Consider the following 23236-nt stretch of genomic DNA (forward strand, 5'->3'; position numbering starts at 1 on the left):
ATAAAACAACTTTTTCAAGGGCCTTACTCACACTCACAGAAGAGCCCTTTTGACCTATTTGCCTCTTAAAGCTCTTGCCTTTTAATACTGTCGCACTGATGGCCAGTCACACCTGAACTTGGTGGGGACAAAGGCAGAGCATGGCGTTGGGGATGTGGCTCACAGAGAACACTGGACTGTTGCTCATAGTCAAGAGTAAACATTTACGAGACCATCTGATGCTGACATAGCTAACATAGATTTTTTTTTTTGTCTCCCCAAATAACAAGTGGAGAAGTAAGGAAATAAATAAATAAGAGAAGGGGCGGATACCTTGAAATTTCCCAGTGAATGAAAACCAGAAGCAGATGAATGAAGGAAATTGAAAACAGTATCACCATGAGAACAACACAGTAATAACTGCAGATAAGATCCTTGATGAATGCTGAAATTAGGGGGAAGCTGAATCAAAACCAGGATATTTGCATACTAAAGGCTTTCCCCGCAAGATAAGTAGTAACTACTGGGGGAAATGAGTTCCAGATCAGCCTGTACTACAGAGACAAGACACTGTCTCTAAAATCAGTGTTGCTGTGCTTTCCTAAGGTAGAGTGTTCTAAAATTACAGGTATCTCCTAATATTTGGATTTATGGTAGGCTACACTAGAAAAGAAACCGAGCAAAGCAGATACAGGAGCTGATGGTTGCTGTAGAGGAAGGAAGAGAATGGACTGCATGTATGAGGGGCAGCTTCCCTATCCCTTCATGGCCTTGCTTGCCTTTTCAGCTTTGAAATGTGCACACATAGCCTTTTCAGAAAGAAATAAAATAAAATTACTAGCAGGGTAGTTCTGAGGTCCCCAGCGTCCCTTCTCTGTCCTGTCATGACTCAGCCTCTGTAGCAGTGACTGAGCATCTTTTGACTTCCGATTGTGCTTGGTAAATGTTTAATGAGTGAAGAAATGGGCTTTGTTGGCTCTCCACACAGTTCACCCTCCTGTCTATCACCTGGATCCTTGTGGATTCGTGTCCCTCCTGCAAAGGCCAGCTTGGGCAGTAAGCAACAGAAAGGCTTTGATTTTTCACTTGCTTTTTTATGTGGTGTGTTAGTGTTTCAGGCGTGTGCCTTGAACTCCAGACTGTCTTGGTTGTCTGGAGGGTTTTCAGCAAGGATACTTGTATTCTATCTAATGTGACCCCAGGGAAACTTCGTCCTTATTTCCTCCTTAAAGAATCAAGCAGATAAGACTGAATCCTTCATAGCCCCAGACCCTGTAGTTATTCATCCTTTACGGAACAGTCAGGTTCTGTGACCTGCTGCCCAGGGAGCCCCTGGTGTTGAAATAAAGCCTGGAGCGCCTTGTCTTAGAGAACATCAAAATACCCCACCGCTCCAAGGCTTTGTCTCAGAAACATAAATATGAGACAACCAAGGGGAAGACAGGCTTGCTCAGGCAGGCAGTACTGCTCAGCCACTGGGGAGACCATGGCGGCAGAGAGCAGACAGATGTATTCATCATTCAAGGCTTCATAGCTAATATTGAGACCAAGTTTGTTTGCTATTTCCTGCAAATATAGGACCATTTTAGTAGCTTGCTTCTGAGACAACTGAAAAAGCAAGAGCCAGCCAGGCATCATGGTGTGTATCTGTAGTCCCAGTGCCCTGGGGGCAAAGGCAAAAGGATTAGAAGTTTAAGATCGGCCTTGGCTACAAAGATGGACTCTGTCTCAAAACAGGGTAGGGTGAGCAAAAGCCTGTCTCCTTGATCTCTTGATTGGTTTCTTGATGTCTCTGTTTCTCTACACTGGTAGTTATTCATGATTTATGATTGACTTTTCAGAATTAGCTCTTAAGTGGGACAATCATATTCTGGGTTTTGTGAGTCTTAAAGTCGCCATTATGACTATGCTACTTTGCCAGTGGAGTGCCAAAGCAGCCAGAGGGAATATTCACAAATGAATGGGTATGGTGGTGTATCAATAAAACTTCATAAACAAGCAGCTGGGAGGTGGTGGTGCACACCTTTAATCCTAGCACTTGGAAGACAGAAGCAGGCGGATCAGTGAGTTCGAGGCCAGCCTGGTCTACAAAGTGAGTCCCAGGACAGGAACAAACAAACAAAAAGAAGAAGAAGAAGCCTTAGGCCAGACTTTGACCAGCTGTGGCTAGAGCCTGGGTGCTGGAAGCGATATGCCCCAAAATTCAGGTTGTGGAACACTAAAAGGTGAGCTCTAGCGCACTCTCTTGGCCACTGTTAGGAAATTGGGTTTCTCATACAGCCATCGGCTCTCTGGCCATAGAGCAGGGACTGTGCCATGGGCTTATTTTCTTCTGGAAAAGAACTTTCTAGATAGGGTGTGAAAACTGTGGAGACAGTGTAGAGAAGGACAAGACAGGAAGTGGGGGGACAAGCTAAAGAGTTTATGTGGTGCCAGGCAGCCAACAGTGGTCACTTGGAAGCAGAATAAGGAAGCTGTGACCCTGAGTTGAACATAAATGAAAGCCCTCACCCAGTTTGCCACCAAAGCCTCCATCTGCAGAGACCAGAGGTGCCCTTGGAGGATCATTGTTGAGACTGGAGGATATTTGTTCTCTCGGCACCCGCTAATGAGAGTTTATTTGCATTGACATAGCCTGACATAGATTTTTCTCTCCCCAGTTTATTGGGTGAACCTTTCCCTTGCAGTATTATCTGTGGGTGATTATGCCATATTCTCCAGCTGATCAAAGTCCCCTGCTCCTGAATCCTGCTGGGGTGAGCATATTCTGCCCTGGCCGCTGTCACAGGGGGCTCAATAAACCATTGCATTGTAACTCAGCAGGCCTTATTACTGGCCCAGAAACCAACTGACCACTGCGTTTAAAGAATGTCTGCTAAGCATTTAATTTTACAGCTTCCACCAAACACTCCAGGTAAATAGATACAGTAAGCAATAGAAATAGTAATTCTGCACAGCCCTTACTCAGCAAGTTCTGGGAGGCACAGAAATTCATTTTAAGTTGCTTGCAGGAGCAGCTGAGATTGTCTTGAGAGGAGGAATCCCAGGATTGCTGGAGCTCCACCTTGCTCCAAAGAGGGACTCCTCCCTCCAAGTTCCCGCCTTTGACTCTGGTAGATCAGTTTGCTGCACACCTGCACATCTCCTGGGCTGCCTCTCACTGGCGATTGTTCTGACTTTGTTTAAGGCCATTTTGTGGCCTTCAGTGGCAGCAGGGGAAGGGACTCCTGCTCCCCGTGCCCACAGCACTCTTCTCTTGATGTTTTTTTAAGTGATTACATAATTGAACAGAGTTCTGAAAAGGCCACCTAGGCCCCGGCTCCCAATTATACTCATCATGAAGTCTTGAAAGCAATCTGAATTCCCATTAAAAAGAAAGAAAGAAAGAAAAGTCCTCTTCCACCTTAAATAGCCAATTAAATGCCTAACCCTCCAGCCAGTTCTGTAACTGCCCTGGGCCCAATTCTTGACTGAAAGGCCATTAGCCAGCTCACTCCCTTGGTTGTCTCTAGGCTATTCCTCTGCACAGCTGACTAGATCCAGGGTCACAGAGTCTTCGCAGGCCACCTCAGGCTTTCGCTGTCCTCAGGAATGGCCTAAGGGTGAGCAGGTTAGAGATTGATGAGAAAGGGGGACTTTGGGGTGGCGCCTCAGTTGGCAAAGTGCTTCCTGTGCAAGTGTGAAGACCTGAATTTGGTCCCTAGAATCCATATGTAAAAAGCTGGAGACTGTAGTGTACACTTGCAGTCTCAGCACTGGGTGGGGGACAGAGACAGGGATTCTGGGGCTCGTTCACTGGCCGGCCTAGCCGACTAAGGCCCAGGTCAATGAAAAACCATCTCAGAATTGCAAAGTGGGCAGAGTTGAGCAACAGCCCCGGTTGTCCTCTAGATGCACACATGTGCATCTGCACACACATGCTCACACTCACACTCAAGTATGCACACACATTTACATATGCATGCACACACACCATACAAAAGAAAGAAAGATATTTAAAAAGATTTAAGGGAAGGATACCCATTGACAGTTTATGTGGAGTTCCTGGTTTTCGGGGAAGACCTGCCCCCATTTTTCTAGTGGTAGGCACACATCAGGGGAGAGTAATACTGGAAACTTTTAACCACGGAATGACTGAAATCTCATGGAGATAGCTGCCTGTCTGCCTTCAGTCCTGGGACTCCTTCTCTGTCCCTCTTCCCCCTCCTCCTCTGCCTGACCCTTCGTTTTGTTGTGAGGATGGTCTTAGATCCTATTCTCCCAACTCTCTGGACCCCTTCAGCAGCCTCTGGGGTCATTTTGGTAATGCCCCCCCACTTCCCGCCAACGTCCCTCTTGCTGGGGGCCCAGATAGCTCTGGTTGTGGTCTAACATTCTGCAGCCCCAGCATTCCCATCACCCCTCTCCCCTTTTGGTTAATTTTAGCAATTTGAGTTGCCATGGTAATGGTTCAGTGGAGTTTTCATGGCTCCCTTTTTGATTCAGTCATTTGCTGGTCTGCCCTTTAGATTAAGCTTTTTCAAGCTGCATCTAAATTGGGACAGGACATGTGCTACGAATAGGATCCAGAGGCGATGAGGCCTTAGGATGTTTGTTTTAAACAGGAAAGTCAGGGTGAGTGAGGGGTGCCCTTGGTTCACAGCAGCCGAGACAGCTCCTCAAGGCTAGTGGCCTTCAGGGAACTTGTGGTAGGGGTGCTAGAGATGTGTCACCTCCAAGCTCTGGATGCAGACTCTTAGGAATTCACTCGGCTCAATTAAAAGTAATAATAATGGTCTTAATGTTCATATCAACTCTGGTGGCTGCAGGCTTTGAAACCCAGTTTTACAGGCAAGTTTGGCCCTAAATCATCCATATAGTTCCTGGCAAACAGGAATGGTAACCCTGTCCCCAAAACTCACACACCTGCACTAACCTCTGGGCACCCTGCCTCTGTTCAACTAAATACACCTGTCCGTACATCCAGTGCCCTGAGCCTCATAGTCACTGTGATCAAGGCGGGGAAGCTGAATATTGAACAGCCCAGGCTGTGCTGGGAACTCAGAAGCACAAGTGGGATCTAGGCCATTTAGAGACAAGGGCTGCATTTCCGGGGGGAGACAGGAGGACAGACAGGGCAGTATCAGAGGGAATGAATGAACAAGGGAATGACCTTGTGTGAAGACACCTCTGTCCTGCTGCAGCCAACCCAGGAAAGTAGCTTGCTCTGGACAGATGTGCAAGCAGATTGCTGTCTCTGAACAATCCAGAAAACCAAAGATAATCCCAAAAAGAGTGGGCCCAAATCAGCAAGGGCACAATTAGTGACTGACAGCGTGCCTCGCTTGTGCCTCTGCTTCCAGTTAAGGAGCAAGTAGAAGGAAGTAGAAGGTAGACTTACTCTCTTAACTGACTGTGAAGGACTACTCACGCCAGTGAGAGAGAGCTTCAGCCTCTCTGAACCACCATTCTCTCTCTCTCTCTCTCTCTCTCTCTCTCTCTCTCTCTCTCTCTCTCACACACACACACACACACACACACACACACACACACACACACACACTTAGCATTCTCTACCCTCAGTTTGCCTCAGTGTCTGCCGGAGCACCGTGGACAGTGGCTGTGGCTGGACTCCCTTGCTATTCTCTCTGGGCAGTCTTCATTCGTTTCACTCAGGATGAAATAAGTGCTCTGAAGGAAGGTGCATCCTGAGTAGTGCCCCCCCACCACCACGCCTGAAGCCCTGACCTCCTGCCTGGTGAGAGATGCTGCTGTAAAAATAGCAGGAAGGTGACATGGAAAGGATCCACCTGATTCCAACAGAGGAGACAGTAGAGAGTTTCACAAACACAGTGACACCAGTGTCACCACAGTGACAGCGGCCCCTCTTCTCACAGGCCTGTGTGTTCCTCCCTGTGTGGCGCTGGCTTCCCCAGCCTGTGCAGCCAACCTCCTCCTGGTCCAGGCCAGTGGAGGCACCAGCAGAGCGCTGGAGGGTAGAAACACCCAAAGGTCAGAATGTGGTACTCAGTGACACTTTGCCCACCAAGTGCCCAACCTAGATCCCCCCCCCTCTCTCTCTCCTTCTCTAATCCAGAAGGCTGTGGGAGCCAGCATTTGCAGGCACAAGACAAGCAGTACATGTCTGAAGGACCATGAGTGCCTTGTTCTTGGCTAGCGCAGCCAGCATGTGGGAAAGCCCTGGACCAGGGTAAGAAGCTGGGTTTCTGCCCCTAAGAGATGGGAAGTTTGGAAATGCTGGGGAGGCTAGAGCCAGGCCCAGGCTGCAGGTCCTCGTGCCAGTGTCTTAGCCCCATAGGAGGAAACTGCTCTGCCCTCTCACTTCGGCCATATTGGATTCCCAGGAAGGTGTGTCATTGCCCCCACCAAACATGTAAGAGGAATATTCTAGAAGAATGGAGCTGTGTTCTGATGTACAGATACCAACTCCTCTATAACCTGAGTTGATTCAACCATTGGATAGGTTTTCATTGTTTGATTTTTTTTTCCCTGATACAGAGGATTGAACCTAGATCCTCACACATGCTTGTTGAATATTCTACCCCTGAACTTCCCCCAGCTCTGGTTTCCCATGCTCTGAAACAACACTCTTGACAGGTTTGTTCAGTGAAACCTATTTTTATCCTGTTTGTTTTTCTTGTGTGTGGTCACGTGGACCTGGGCTCCAGTGTCAGCTCCATCACTCCTGGGCCATATGACCTGGGACATGTCTTACCTGTGACTCTAAGTAAAGACCCACTAAGGAGGACGTGACAGGTGAGCAAAAGACGACACTTCCAAGCCATCCTACTGCTACCGATGGAGAACTTCCGCCTCCCTCCCCCAGAAGTTGATTGAGGCATGAGGCGTTGTACAAGGGATGAGCAAGCGGAATACATTCCACCATCCTGTTACATGCCAGGAGAAGAGGGACAGTTGATACCGTGTATAACAATGAGTAGTGACAATGGGACCTGGGAATTTACCCATCTGCCCCCCAGAGAGCAACTATGAGGTTGAAAGTGGATGCTTCACGGACTCTTAGTGTCCTGAAAACACCGCAGGAAAGCCTGTGGGTTTGTAGCAACAGGATACAGATAGAGGCAACACTGAAAGTCAGAACGACCACCGGGACAAGGTGATGCTGGGCCTGACTCCTGCTTTGTATGAGCACCTGGGAAGCCTCTGAGGGTTTTGGAGGACTGGCCTAAGGAAGCCTCTGAGGGTTTTGTTACAGGAATATCCTGTAACAATTTGGAAAGGGGACTAGAGAGTGGGAGTTGGGGGCAAGGTACAGGTGACGTCGGCTGGGTTTGGCGGGGAAGACTCTAGCACTGAGACAGCAGAACTCATGATGTGGGATTCTGATTGGCCTTGGGTTCCCCGTCAAACATCCTTGTCCTGTTGGCGCTGGGACCAGAACAAAATAAACAGCCTTGCCTTGCAGGACGCAAGGGCCATGGGTCATCTTGTTCATCTCAGGAAACTCAAGAAGCAGTGAATTTGCTTGTGGCTAATAAAACTGCCCGTGGGAGCCCTGGGTGGAATGCTTCCGTCACCAGCCCCTTCCCTGAATTATTCAGATAGTTCTCTGCACTCAGAGCTGCCAGTGTGCGCACTCAGCATTTCCCTGGGTAATAAGGTTTTGTGGGCAGAAGTGGCTCTGATGAACTGATTACTGAGGGAACTGCAAGCTACTCGCCTATGTGGTGAACAAGAGCAACCTTGGGCTCCCTAAACAGGATCAGCGCCTGCTGTTTGGTCCTGAGAAGTGTGGAGGCTCTGGGTGTCGTTCAGCCCTTTCTGTGGCGTCACTCGTTCCTCTAAGGATCAGGTGCGGTTGTAGGCTCCTGTCAGTAACAGTGACACTGGACGTCCAACTGCTGCGGTCAGGAAGCTGGGACTTGCTGCTGCAGGATCGGAACAGGGCCGAGACAGTCACGCATAAGCTTTGTCCTTCCAGATGGCAGCGGAAGCCCCCGAACTTTCTCCAGCATGTATCCAAAGGTCAGGGATGCCCCCTCAGGTTTGTTAAAAGATGGCCTCCAGAATGAGGGGAAAGCGGTCTTTTGGAAAATGGAGTACTTTCTATCCTGTGTCCTCATAGCAGCAAGGCTCATGAAATTTCCTCAGACCTGTGGGATCATCACAAGAAACACTGGCCTAGTAGAGGCTCTATAATAATAGCTGTTAGTAATGAGTGGCGAGTGCTTAATCTGCCAGGCACCTCTCCCCTAAGTTCATACTCCAAAGGCAGAGTTGAGGAGCTATGGCTCACACTGGGTAGTGTATGAGGCATACAGTATTTACTATCCTGCCCTTGACAGAAAAGGTTCGCCACCCCGTCTACACCAGTGTAAAATACGTTTTCAGCTAGTGGACCTTTGGTTGGAGGGAGGAGGGGAGCACTCCGTCTGTGGCCAGCATTGATGGTTAGCCTTAGTAATTAATGTGGCTCTTTATGATGAAAATATCAAGTGCAAGCTGGAAGCTCTGAGCACTAAGACAAACACCTGCCTCCGTCAGACAGAATCCGGTGGACCGAAGCGGGTCTGAAGCTGGTTTGCTACACAGGTGCCAAGGGAATGTGCTAGGAAAGGACAGGCTTCCAGCCAGGGGTGGCGGTGGCGGGGAAGCTGGCCGTCAGCATGGGTTGATGGAAAGCACCTTGACCCTTATCTCGTTCCATAAACAGGAATTAACTGGCAGTACATCATCGATGTAAGAAGAGGCACTAAAGCTACAGCATTCCTTCTAGGTAAAAACCCAGCTGCGGGTTCCTTGGATAGTGTATAGAAAACACAAACCATTAACAAGGATTGCTGCAGTGGCCTCATTAAATCCACAAAGAAAAAGAAAGGTGCCGTAAAGGGAATGAGAAAGGAAGCACAGCTTAGAAGAGCGTTTGTAAACCACGGTGGGATAAACTCGTGTCGCAGATCCCCTAAAATACTCAAACAGTCCAGTTCTGCTCCATTTTATTGTTGGTACATGTGTATGTGTGTTTGAATGTACGTGCCACCAACTGAATGTGGAGGTCAGAGGAAGCTTATGGGAGCCAGGTCTCTCATAATTGTGCCCTGTGGGTTCCGGGGATTCAACTCTGGTTTGGTGGAGGCCCGGTGGTGAGCTCCTTTACCCACTGGACCATCACAAGAAAGAGTAGAGTAGGAAGGCAAGGGAGGCCTGATCCTGATTGTGAAGCTAGTTACGTTAGGTTGGCCAAACTCATCCACCTGTACATCTTAAAGAGGAAATTGTATTGTGCATAAATTGCACCTCAATAAACTTGATTTATTGAAGTATTCAGTTCGAAGAAATAAAGGGCAGGCACATCAGAGTTAATTTTTGAAAGGAATGATGAGGTGTCAGTTTGAGGCATACCACATATTCCAGAAACAGGAATTCAGGACTCAGGAGGTCAGACTTCGGTCTTAGGAGCCGTCTTTAGACAACATGTCTTTGATGTAAGGCGTCCCAGGAAGGTGGGCAGTGAGGTGTGAGCCCTGAAGCTCCTCACATCTGTGGGGAAATAAGGAAGGGAAGTGGTAGACAGACAGACATGCACCGTTAGTCACGGAAAGCTGGAGGCAGGCGGCAGTGTATGGCTCTGAATACACACGCTGTGCAGTGTAGACAAGAGCGAGCCGTGTGGACAAGAGCGAGCCGTGTGGACAAGAGCGAGCGTGTGGACAAGAGCGAGCGGTGTGGACAAGAGCCAGCGGTGTGCAGTCATTCTCCCTCTCTTCTCTCACCAGCATCGCCCCCTCCCACAGAAACCCCCCTGGAGCCATCTTTGCGTCTTACAGAGCTGTATGGGATGTTCTTTGATTTAGCCCGTTTTTCACTATTCTATTGTAATGAGAAGTCTGAAGCTTGATAGCTTTATAAAGGGGGAAAAGGTTTGTTTTACCCAAAGTTTCTAGAATCAAGGGTCCACATTTAATGAGGACTTACTACAGGAGTGCAAGATGCCACACAGGGAGAGACAAAGTGAGAGAGAGGAAAGAATGTTCAGTTATCCCTGTGTCTCTGTGTCAGGAGGTGTGTGCGTGTGGGCGTGCGTGTGCGTGTGGACGCCAGATGATAATCCCAGGTGTCATTCTCGGGTGCTGTCTACCTCTTTGGTTTCCCTTTGATTTGAGGCAGAGCCTCTCTCTGGCCTGGGACTGGTCAAGGAGGCATGCCTAACTAGGAAGTGAGCTCCTCGGGTCCACTTGTCTCTGCTTCCATGGTGTTGGAATTGCAAGTATGTGTCATGATTTCCAACTTTTATCTAATATGGGTTCTGGGATTGAATTCAGTCCCTTGTGCTTAGAGGCAAGCAGCTTGCATGGCTGAGTAGGCTTCCCCAGCCTTCCCCTCTCCTTTAAAGCCCCACCAGCCCATCATGGAAAATCATCATTTTCTACCCTGAAAGCTTTACCTAATCCCGATCGCCTCCTAAAGGCCCCACTTCTAGAGACATAGTTGGAACTTTCTACCCTCCTACTGCTGCAAAATGGGGGTGGAATCCCAGTTCCTGAGAACTTGGGGTGACACGCTTTAAAGTCATGTGTAACTATAGCAGTTCTCCGATGAACTCTGTTTTTTCTTTTAACAATCAATATGTGTTCTAAATACTTCCTTCCACAGTAGTATTTGTCTAAATTTTAAAATGGGAGTAGAAGTATACAGAAACATCATAATCCATTAAATCAGACTGTGATGGTAGACATTCACATTTTGTCTGCTGTATTTACTATTACAAGCAATGTCTTCATGGATACTGGTACTAAAATGTAATTTCTGGGATGGGGCCGTAGCACGATGGTAAAATGCTTGCCTAGCATGCATAACACTATGGGTTTGAACCTCAGCCATGCAAAAGGAAAAATATTGCTCATTTTACTGTGATACTGTGTCAAAAATAATTACATGTTTAATATACATTCATATCTCAATGTCTGTGATGGATTGGCTCCTTGATACCAAAATCCACAGCTGTTTGAGGCTCTTGCATGAAATGCTACAGTGTTTGCATAGAACTTGCATACATTCTCCTGTGTATTTTATGTCACCTCTGGATGATTTATACCTAGTATAAATATAGTACCCATATACATAGTATGAGTACTATGTAACTAGTTCTTACACTATGTTGTTTAGAGAATAATGACCCCACAATGTCTGCACATATTCAGTAGGGATGAATATATCAAATCCACCATTTGGGAACTCTGGGGGTACAGAACAGATGTGGAGCCTCACGTGTAAATACAGAGAGCTAGTCTATGTTGTTAGTCTTCCCCACACCCCCATATTTGTACTCACTTGCTCCCCGACTAGCCACACCTGAATAAACCCCATGTATGGATATACATATTTTCCTAAGACCCACTCAGCCTTTGGCCAAGCCAACGGACAAAATACCAGTATCCTGGAGGAAATTTGATTTTCATTTGTAGGAATGAACCTTAGAGTTGGAAAGGAACACTGGATCCCAGCTCCCAGGTGCTGCGGTCCCTGCAGCAGTCTGGATAGCACCTCGGAGTCAAAGGTGTCTCTCCCAGGACAGTGGCCTTCTGCTAGGAAGCTGCCATTACTAAGTGGTCAGATGGTCTTCTCGGGGCAAAACACCCACAGATGGCGCAAGGCACAGCGTACCTCACACAGCCACTGTGGGGCACTGAGTGCTTGAAGGGTCTAGAGCTCTCCAGGAGCAGCAGATGGCACAAAAGCAGATACAGGGTAGGAATTTAAGATGTTTGTCGGCAGAGCAGGAGGGCATTCGCTTGAGGGACAGCCAGAATAAATGGAAACTTCATTATCTGTGGATCACACACTTGGAACGCGGGTCCCAGGCAGCTCTGATGTTAGTAATTTGGCCAGCAGGCTCATTAAGCTCTTAAGAAAAGTGGGCCTAGTTAATGAATTAATGCAAGATGACATTTTACACACAGAGCCAAAACGAGCCCAGGCAGCTCTGAGTTATGTGGCATCATAACTCCTTGAGTGGATGTGATCGCTGCTTCTCACTGCCAAAGTGGCAGGTCTGGAGGGAGGCGGCTTTCTGGGGAAACAGGGAGATCCTTAGGATACAGGAGCCCTCCCTGTCTGCTCAGTAAAGAGCTCCCTCACACAGACGTCAGAGTTTCAGAATCTCTGAACACAGTTACCTTCCACGTGCTACCTGCCCAGCTCCGCTCCTCCCCCACCCCCACCCGAGGCTCTCCACCACTGCAGAGATGGCTGTGAGGATATCAGGAATGCACATACCGAGAAGTGGCATTAACTAGTTAGAGCTGATGGGCCTGGAGACGGGCAGCAATGATGGTTGCACAGCCATGTGAATTCACTTAATGCTATTGAACTGTGCACTTAAAATGCTGTTTGTGGTATGCACATTTCATTGTGGCCATTTTAAAGTAATATTTCCTTTTAAAAGAACTAACATTTCTGAGTGCAAACCCTTATCAGGCACTGGACTCCTCGCTCGCGTGTGCATTGCATCTTCTGATGACTGGGGAGACACATGCTGTTACCTTTCTCGGCCCTCCTGTTATTTTATGAAAGTTAAATCATTTGCCTGGGTTCAGGCACTGGAAGTGATGGCTCCAGTATCCACCTCGCATCTCTGTGCAGGAAATGACCACAGAAGAGATTTTAATCCTACATTCTGAAACACACACAGACACACACACACACATGCATGCATACGCACATGCCCCCAGCCTGCTTTTACTTACCTGAGCTAACAACCGAGTAGCAGTTGTCTCCAGAAGAGTCTGAAGCCTCTTTCCTCCCACAACTGTACAGATTGCACTTCCACCTTTTTATTGTTTTTATGGAGCTATACATTTTTCTCCGCTCCCCTCACACTTTCTTCTTTCTCTACAGTTCAGATTACAGGGTACTTTTGAATGATGACTGCCCGAAACGGGGACTCTCCTAGGCTTTCAGCCAAGTTTGAGTTTGGCTAAAGAGAAGAGTTAACAACAGAGAGAAGGGGCCCAAAGGGGTCTCATTGCAATGATTTTTTTTTTTAACTCAGGAAAGCAGAGATCATATGCTTTGCAGCATGCAGACTTTAAAAGGAGAATACCTGACTTCCAGGCTCCTTCTGTGACCCTGGACAGGTTCACCCACCTCCCTGAGTTAAAGTAGAAATTAGCACAACACCGACTCTTCACCATAGAGTGTGAATAGACAGGTTGTTGTTGTTGAGTTCTGTGTGTTCATTGAGTGTCTGCGACTGTAGTGATCAACAAAGCCAACACAGCTCGGGTTGAAGGAGAGAGTGGAAAACTCAGTTCCGCCTCTGCTGCTACTTCCCATTAACAAATGCTGGCCTTTCTGGGACTCATAGAAACCTCCTCCTGAGTCACAGATGGAGAAAGCACAGGGCTGTGGTCCCAAATTCGCCCTCTGGGACTGAAACTAGAATATTCCTCCAACAGGCACAGCAGTGGGCTGTCATAGCTCTTTGACACTAACAAGGGTCCCCAGGTTTCTGTTAGGGGCTGTTCTGGTTTCCTGTGCCTGCCTGGACTTCCTGGGGTTGTCAGCTGTGTCCTGCTGACTGGCGAGCAGGTCACCGAAAGCTCTGGAGTGTGGCTCATTAGCATACGTGCAAGGAAGGTTATGTTAGTCAGCAGAGATGGGGTGTGACCCAGACCCTCACCCTGAGACCTGAGGAAATGCCTGCAGGTTGTCTAGTGAGCCTTCTTGGGTGCTCATAGAGCAGGGTCAGGCGCTAGCTTAGGTCACATGGTCTCCTCCCTCAACCTCAGTAATCATCAGGGGACCCAGCCTCACCAGGACACACTGTGCCCATCTTAAAAGCAATGCCCTGGCTTAGTTGAGAGAGTGCTTGCCTAGTGCACATAAAGTCCTGGGTTCTATCCCCATGCTGCAGAACTGGGGAGTGGTGACCCAAGCCTGTGATCCCAATATCAGGGGGTGGAAGCAGGAGAATCAGAAACCCAAAGCCATTCTTAGCCATAGTGAATCGCACGCCAGCCTGGAAGATATGAAACCCTAAACAAAATAAATAAAAGCAAAACTCAAACCTTCAGTACCAGATACTGTGTGTATCAAACACTTGTGTGAATGTAACACCGGCTGCTGTTCTAAACCTTTATTGCTGCTTGGGCCAAACTTCAGAAGCCCGGAGAACGTCCAGCCCATTTGTTTCCGGTGCTTTCCGAAGGGCACACACACAGAAAGCAGGTTGAGGGACAGCTGGAACCTGTCTGGCCCCAGAGTCTGCCCCTGCATCTGTGACGATCAACCCAGGACCTGGCACAGACACTGTGCAGACATTTGGATCCCAGATGTCCACACCTATCCCCCTCACAAGAGCTTTATCATCCATCTTCAATGAAGAACAGACTTCGGAGCCCCAAGAACTCTCACTCTTGACCCCAGGTATTCTATTTCCCACATCTTAGTTCTCAGCTAACTTCATTGAGGTCTTACTATAGAACATAAAGTTCTCACATTAACTGTACAATTCAACGGTTTTTAGTTCCCTTCCCAACATGCGCCATCACAGGCCAGTTTGAGTACATTGCCCGACCCAACAAGACCCCTCATGCCCACTTGAGGTTGGTCCAGGCGCTGTCATGCTAGCCATCTCTGTGAGCTGCCCTTTCAGATACGTCATATAAACAGTCTACGGTCTGGGACGTTGGGGTGTGGCTTGTTTCTCTGCATGTATCTGAAATTCACACTCATGGGGTATGTCAGGATTTGCACTTGGCTGGGTAAGAGTTCATCCACAGCTGATGAACATTTGGGGTCTCTGTTTCTGGGAGCTGGGAATAGTCCTCCTATGCTGATTGGCAAGGCAGTTCTGGGAATGGTTTTCAAAGACTTAGGAAAGCCCCCTTGTAATGTTCTCGTTCTCTTTCTCTTTCTCCTGGTGTTCCCAGAACCAGGCAGTGGGCAGGTGTTCGTGACCTCAGAGAACCAGCTCGTGTACTACCCCAGTATCACATACGCCATCATCGGCAGCTCCGTCATCTTCGTCCTGGTGGTGGCCCTGTTGGCCCTGGTCCTGCATCATCAGCGGAAACGGAACAACCTCATGACTCTGCCTGTGCACCGGCTACAGCATCCTGTTCTACTCTCCCGGCTGGTGGTTCTGGACCACCCCCACCACTGTAACGTCACCTACAACGTCAATAATGGTGTCCAGTATGTGGCTAGCCAGGCTGAACAAAACGCCTCAGACGTAGGCTCTCCACCCTCCTATTCAGAGGCCCTGCTGGACCAAAGGTGAGAGACTGGAGAAGGGCATCTAACACGGGAGAGATACGTGTGCACACACGGGGCTACCCAAGGCTAGCCAAGAATTTGAGTCTGGTAGCTGTAGGGGGTAGTGGTGATTGACACTTCCCTACTCCCAGACTGTTCTATGTCCTCTATTCTTCTGGGCACTTCTATGAGAGAGGTAACTGAGACCCTGCAGTTATAAGTCACTTATCTGAGGACCTAGGGGAGGCATCCCTGCTGCTCCTTGGTTAAGCCATAATATCACACTTTCAGACCATTGGCCGTCTCTGAGCCTTGTCTGCTACTCCAGAAAAGTATCGTTGGAGGTCTGGTTCATTTGTTGACTGAATGAGATAATAAATAGTTCCCTCACCTTGCTTGGCTTCATTTGTGAGGAGAAGAGAGTGGTGCAGGGCACCCCAAGCTTTACTGAGCAATGGAATACTCAGCACAGATGACATTGTCCATGAACCCCCAATATACAAGGCCCAGTTACAGCAGAGGGCCTAAATCATGTCCTTCTCCCTTTCTTTCACGGCTTCAATAACATCCTGTATAGCCCAAGCTCTGTGTGTGTTGGGGGTGGGGGCGCTGGAGATTGGAATCAAGGCTCACACATGCTAAGCACATACTTTACCACTGTGTTCACCCTGCCCCCCACACACACCAGATAACCCTGGAAGTTCTGCCCTGCAGCTGTCGGAGTCTGCTTAGATAATAGCATTCCATGTCTTCAGGTCCTCTGCTCGGTGCTCCCTCCTCCCCAGAGCCCAGGACTCACCAGGAGTCGTATGAAACATTTTATGGATGTGCCTCCAGGGTGGCTGGGCTCCTCCGTGGACCTTTCTTGGTGGCAGCTCATTTTCCCTCCCTCTCAAAAGCAAACAATAAATATTCCAGGGACTGGGATGGAGGCGGTGCTGCTGGGGGAACACTACAGGACTCGCTGACCTAATGAGCTTCCCGCTCAGAACCTTTGCGTTTGGGTCAACCAGAGTAGAATAAGGATAAAACAGATGAATCTGGAGATAGAATATTGGGGTTCCAGTCCCTGCATTGCTGCTTGATGAATCTGTGATCATGGCCTCCTATTCCTCACCGGGACAGTGGACATAAAAGTAATGCCTACCTGTCGGGTCATTGTGAGCAGTAACGGGACAGGGAGAGGAACACAGAGAAGTGCCCGACTTGCTGCAGTGGGCAGGTACCAACAAGGTACAGAGAAAGAGGCAGGGCACCGAGAGAGTGATTTCTCACCCAAGGCTACAGGAAGACTTAGACTTAGTAAGAAACCAGCCTTGACTCTTGCCATAAGTCATTTAGCCCAGAACACCCCAGGTGATCTGAGGGTGTTGTTTAGCAACCTCATTCCTGCCTACCTAGAGGATAGACATGGTGTGGGCAGTGCCTGTCAGACAGGAACAGCCTCAGCACGCTGTCCTGTCATGTTTCAAACCACTGGTTTTGCTGGTCTTCAGTCGCCTTTGCGCTTGGCAGTAAAACCTTCTTCCCCTAGCTATGTTCTCAGAGGTGGGCTGTTTTCAAGGCTGGGTCTGTGTCACATGCCTTGTCTTGACTCTAATGTCTGCTGCCCTTCTGCCGTCTCCATTGCAGACCTGCGTGGTATGACCTTCCTCCACCGCCCTATTCCTCTGACACCGAGTCTCTGAACCAAGCTGACCTGCCTCCTTATCGCTCACGGTCAGGAAGTGCCTACAGTGCCAGCTCCCAGGCGGCCAGCAGCCTCCTGAGTGTGGAAGACAGCAGCCACAGCCCAGAGCAGCCCGGCCCTCCAGAGGGCACGGCCGAGCCCAGAGACTCTGTGCCCAATGAGGGCACTGAAGAAGTATAAAACTAAAGCGATTCCAAAGTCCATGTGGGTAGATTTGCTCCACCTGTTGAAATCTAACAGCCGTGCTCGTGAGGTGCTCTCTGAGCTCCTTTTGAGGATGTCTCAATTGAAGTTTGGGGTGCTGGTCTCACCATCTCCTCCTCCAGATTTCAGGGATGTTCTTTGGGATGACCTGGCTCTCCTCTGCCTACTTAGTTGATATGATGCATTGTATCTTCTCTGTGAGGTCACTGTTCTTTGGGGCCTACGATAACAGCCATGCTTCAAATGACTGTGATACTGTTGGTTCATCCAGTAGGCTTATGCCTGGGCAGGCAGCAGGATGAAGCTGTATGTAAGTAGTCTTAGGCAGGGTTCTGGGGCCACATTGCTCATTCAGGTCAGAAGACAGCACACCAGGTGTCTTCTGGGCTGCCACCTTATAGCTACATTTCGAGACGTGGGTTGGGAGATTCTTCCAGAAGGCCATCATCAGATGGCTACTCCAAAAAGTGTCCAGGTGAATGTCAAACCCCACCTTGTTCTGTCCTATGCATTGTTCTTACTTCAGCAGAGGCCAAAGAAAAGGTCTGCCATGAGCAGCATCTTTCAGCTCTCAGCACCCTCGTTTGGCTTTGAGAGACTCAGAAACATCCTACCTGGCCTTAGAATCGAGAGCTTTCCCAAGCAGCGCAGACCCTCAGCACCATCCTTGAACAAGTGGGGAACCCTGCCATTGTTGGAAACCTTCAACTCCTAACGTGTAGTTACCAGAGCCCAGGCCTGCCTTGACCTCATGGTCCTTTTTCTGGCTTCTGGATCATCCCCATCCAAGATGACCTGGCACAGCTAAGGATGAAGACCCAAAATTGTGATGGAACCCTTTGCCCCAGAGAAACAGCCCCAGTGTGACGTGTTCATACGTGCAGCTTCGTCGAGAGTAAAGCTCTCCTCATCAGGTGTCTAAGTCCCCTGAACACCTGGGAGCCTGTGTCCATGTGCATGTGGACACGGGGCCTTGAGGACACTCGTTAGCGTGGGAGCCACAGTCAGTGCCACCTGTGAGACCTCTCGGGTCACTGTTCTGCGCCAAGTCAGGGTCAGGCCCAGCCAAACATCCGGGCACTTTCTCCTCTGAGAGAAAAGGGCAATAGATAACTTGGAGTCAAGATTTCCCATTGGATTTTTTTTTTTTTTTTTTGAGTCTCTTAGAAATGCATTTGAAACAGTGTGTTTGGTTTTTTCCCTTCTAGTTAAGGGACTATTTATATATGTGTAGGAAAGCTGTCTCTTTGATTTTTGGCTTCGTTTCTCTTTCGGTGAGGTCCAAAGAAAGATGCAAAAGGAAATGCTGCCTTTCCCCAACCCCATCCCATAATGTCACCTCAGACTCACGCACATGCCCAAAACTTACTCTGGGGCATCTTGGAATCATTATTTATCGAGTTCTTGAAAATGTAGAGAGATAAGTCCCCATCCATTGTCTGTATGTTTAAACTACCCTTCCGCTTTGCTGATGCCTACCCAGCCCTAGTGCACCCACCCACCCCACCAGGCAATAATGGGTAAGCCATACTAACCAGGGACAAAACTGGAACCAGGTGGCGCCACCTCAGGCGGCTGCCACCCATTCAAAGCATTCTTCCGCAGCTGATGAAATTTTCAATAACCTGTTCGATCGATGCTAATTAAAACGGAGCCTGCAGGAAGCAGGGATGAAGTGGCCTTCGATGATGCTGTTCCGTTGACTTTCTTTTTCAAGTAAATCCACACTAGGCTGCTGGAAAGCTAGCCACTTGGGGTTTTGTTTGTTTGTTTTGCTTAAATAAGCCTAGTTGCTTCTGTCTTTCATTTTTAAAATAGCGATTGAGGGTGTGTGTGTGTGTGCATGTGTGTGTGTGTGTGTGTGTGAGAGAGAGAGAGAGAGAGAGAGAGAGAGAGAGACCCAATGAAGAAAGAACTTGGGTGGCAGACGGAGCTTTTCTGGCTGTGCATCTCATCCCAATGAGTCAGCGTTGCTCCCTCCTCCCTTTGATGGGTCCCTGCTCCTTTTTGGTGCTCTGAAAGTTGTCTGGAAGAAAGGATTCTAATTTTAATTAATTGTGCAGTGAGCTAATCTCATGAGCTTTCTGCTTCAAGGCATTTTAGGAAAAACAAATGGTTTTAGTAGATAAGGGAAGCCTGTTAATGGTTTTTTTGTTTTGTTTTGTTTTTTTCCAAAAAAACCCACAGGAACATTTTTACTATGGATTTGGTTTTTAATGGGTTTTTTTAAAAAAAATAATAAATAGTAATAATAAATAAGATAGCAAAGCTCTGGGACTTGAGGTTCCCCCCCCCTTTTTTTTCTCAAGATACCAAGTAAGTGGTTAGCAATATTTTTAAAATTCATTCCAGCCGGGATTTTTTAAGTACTATATTGCCTAATTCTACACCAGCCAGGAAAATGGTCTCCACCGTGTCCTGTCCAGTGAGATCAAGGCTTTATTTTGACACTACACTAGACTCACTGTGATTGGAAACTCTGCCTGACTTAACTGCCTCTTCCTCGGAATTGACAATGTTTTTGAAATGCAACTAAGTTGTTAATAAATAGTGTGTGATATTCAAAATTAATGTAAACTGGAAGGTTTTATGTGGTTGCTTTTTTTGGTTGTTTTTTTTAATTTTTATACTCTCAAATAAACTTGCAGTTTCATTCTTTCTGCTGTGCGAATGGTTCCTGACCCACCAACAACATAAAAAGAGGACGGTCGTTTCTGCCTTAGCTTCCGCAATAAATGCACACCATAATAAAATGAGAAAGAAAAATGTTCTGGTAAAACTTCAAAATGTGGTGGGTATTTGGGGCTCTGCTGATGTGATTGGATGAGTAGGGAGGAATGTGTGTCCCAGGTAATGTGATGGCCCTGGAAAGTGAGTGAGCCCTTCATTACGTCATTCGTTCCTCCAGGAAAGGGCAAGTGGCCGTCATAACTGTTGGAGATTCTTGTCTCAGATTCAAAGACTAAATACCTCATGCCATGCTTGTAATTCGCTTCAGACCACTAAGGGAGCATCTTCATGTCCCTTTAGATCTACTTTAGAACCACATGTTAACTGACACACAAGAGGGACAGTGCATAGGAGTCTAGACGCCCAGTAGGACCCACCACCCACAGCCAAGAGAAGTGATTCCATCTTTGGCAGAATTGAAATCCACATGAAAATTTAAATTCAGATCTTTAGACCATGATTTGGGTCATGTCTTATTCTCCTGCTCCTAAAAGATGGAACTACCAGACGGGTATCCCAAGAGCACTGTGTCATATCCTACCCAGAATGCTCTAACACACAATGCCCCAAATGTTTATTCATGGACTCATTCTTTCATTTCTCATGGTGTCTTATGAATCCCATTTTTGATGATCCCAAGATAAGGAAATAATTGTAATACTCTAATCTAGAGCAGACATTGGCAACCTTTCTTTAAAGACTAGATAGTATGTTTGACTCTGACAGATACGAAAGACTCATAGATAATACATCAATGATTGGGTACAGCTGTGCTCCGTTAAAATTATATAAAAATAGGCAGATGGGTAGTTCTGATCTGTGAACTCCTAGCTAGTTTTGGTACTGTGAACCCCAGTGGGTTTGTAAATCTTAAGCTTAAGTACTGTAGGGCAGAAACAGTGTTTTTAGGGCACAAACAATGGTTTGTGGTATTAGAAACCATGAAGAATTCATGAGACAGAGTGTCCAAGACCCTGATATAATTGAAATTGGCCTTACCAGTTCATTTTCCAATGAATAAGAAAATAAAAGATTAATAGAGGCTTTCATAATGAGATCCCAAAACAGTTGGATTGAACAGCAGAGAGGCCCTAGTTTAAAAAAAAAAAAAAGGTACCACTGGGAGTCCCTCAAGGTCATAGACTTAGACAATGTCTCTGTTCAAGAAAGAGCATGTTTTTATGTGACCTAGGAAACATTGCTCACCTCCATTTAGCTTGTGATCCACAGATAGTGTAAGTCTATCGATGCAAAGACTCAGCTGGATGAAAAGCATCAGACTCGTGCAAAGGAGGTGTACTTAGTAATCCTGTTCCTAAGGAAAAAAGAACTCTGTACCCACTGATATTCAGAGAAAGGCTGGTGAGAAAAATCTACTGACTCCTTTAAAGTCCTGTAATCCAGCAAGTTCATAAGACATAAATGTGAACTCCCAGTATAAGTAATGAGCTCATTTGGAAGTGAATGTTGCCCATCACAGATGAGTCTTCAGGCCCGGATGGATGCAGCTGATGAACAGGTGTCATTAATAGTGTATTTCTGGGGAGCCCCAAAGCTGTACTGTGTTGTCCACCAGAACTGGGTGATATGACCCTATTGCTAAAGACACCATACGTGTTGGATACAAGACGCAGAGAAATCAACCTAGAACTGAGATGACAGCTCCCTCCGTGCATGCTTTTGTTTATGATACTAAAACGTGGGGAGAAAAGATATCAACGGTTGTTCCCAGCTACAGATTCTGTCCTGGTTATGGGCTAACCAACCACTTCTCAATTAGACTGAGATCAAGTACTGTAAACCTTATCTAAAGTCTGTGGCCATTGTCTTAGGGTTTCTGTTGCTGTGAAGAGACACCATGACTATGACAACTCTTATAAAGGAAAATATTTAATTGGGGTGACTCACTTCCAGTTCGGAGATTTAGTCCTTCATCATCACGGAAGGCATGGCAGTGTGCAGGCAGACATGGTGCTGGAGAAGTAGCTGAGAGTCTTACATCTTGCAAACAACAGGAAGTGGTCTGAGACACTGGCCAGTATCTTGAGCATATATGAGACCTCAAATCCCACCTCCACAGTGACACACTTCCTCCAAAAAGGCCATACCTTCTAATAGTGCCACTCCCTTTGAGAGCCATTTTCTTTCAAACCACGGCAGCTGTGAAGGTCAAGGGGCCAAGAGGAGAATGTACTTCTGGTGCATTGCTGAGTGGACATTATAGGCAAACCACCTTCTGAATATTTAAGTTTGTGCTGAGAGACTAATGCGGCTCTCAGCCTGGGTCAGAGAAACTTCTTTTTGTACAGGGTGAATAGTTCCGAGACTCACAATTGGTCTCTGAATGTTGAAAATAAATGATTAGTGGGTGCTAAACCCTAAATATGACGTTGATTTCACTCCCTTTGGGGGAGATCTTGCAAGAAGAGTTGGGAGGTTGCTTTCTGGAAATGGTATGGCCTTTGTGATCATGAACATACAAGAAGTATGGGTATCTGCACAAACAAGACGGCACCCGAAAAACATATAACCAAAAAGACAGGAAGGAAGAAGAGAGTCCTCAGGAATGGGAAGGGATAAGAGAGGATAATGAGAGGGGAACGTGCGAGCAGTGGTGGCACACACCTTTAATTCCAGCACTTGAGAGGCAGAGTCAGGTGAGTCCCGGGACATCCAAGGACATACACAGAGAAACTCTGTCCCAAAAAAACAAGAGAGAGAGAGAGGGAAAGAGTGGTGGATATGATTGCAAAATCAGCATAATGTTAGTTGTGTAGAAAATTATCAATAAAAAAAAAAAAAAGGCCAGCTGGACTGGGACTGAACGAGCATGTGATCAAACCGGATTCTCTGAATGTGGCTGACTTGGGGGCTGACTGAGAAGCCATTGACAATGGCACTGGGTCTTGTTTCGTCTGCATGTACAGGCTGTTTGGGATCCTGGTCTGTTTGGATGCTCACCTTGCTAGGCCTGGAGGGAGTGGGGAGGAACTTGAACTTCCCACAGGGCAGGAAACCCTGACTGCTCTTTGGACTGGAGAGGGAGGAGGAGAGGGAGTGTGGGGGGGAGGAGAGGGAGTGGGGGGAATAGAAGGGTATGGGGAGGAGGGGAGAAAGTGGAAGTTTTTATAAACAAACAAATAAATAAAAAAGTTTGTGGGTTTGTGGGTTGGGGAGATGGCTCGGTGGTTAAGAGCACTGACTGCTCTCCCAGAGGATCCGGATCCAGTTCCCAGTACCCAGGTGGCAGCTCACAACTGTCTGTGAGCTCACAACTCCAGTTCCAGGGAATCTGACACCCTGATGCAGGCAAAGCACCAATGCACACGAACTAAAAATAAATAATTAAAAAGAATTTGCTTTTTTAACCATTCTTCTATTGAGGGACACCTAGGCTGCTTCCAGGTTCTGGCT

At 47.5% G+C, this 23236-nt stretch overlaps 1 protein-coding gene across 3 annotated transcripts in view; it reads left to right on the forward strand.

Moving 5' to 3' along the window:
- Ldlrad3 (low density lipoprotein receptor class A domain containing 3) overlaps positions 1 to 19750 on the forward strand; it is a 237112-nt gene extending 217362 nt beyond the window's left edge. For all 3 annotated transcript variants that reach the window (XM_085696666.2, XM_085696667.2, XM_085696665.2), the window contains exons 5-6: positions 14874 to 15219; positions 16831 to 19750. In XM_085696666.2, coding sequence (XP_085552792.1) covers positions 14874 to 15219; positions 16831 to 17068 — 584 coding nt within the window. In that variant the 3' untranslated portion in view covers positions 17069 to 19750. The remainder of the gene's footprint in view (positions 1 to 14873; positions 15220 to 16830) is intronic.
- The last annotated feature ends 3486 nt before the right edge of the window (positions 19751 to 23236 follow it).

This window comes from Myodes glareolus, chromosome 10 (genome assembly GCF_982192425.1).
Source record: "Myodes glareolus chromosome 10, mMyoGla1.1, whole genome shotgun sequence".
NCBI classification, from domain to species: domain Eukaryota; kingdom Metazoa; phylum Chordata; class Mammalia; order Rodentia; family Cricetidae; genus Myodes; species Myodes glareolus.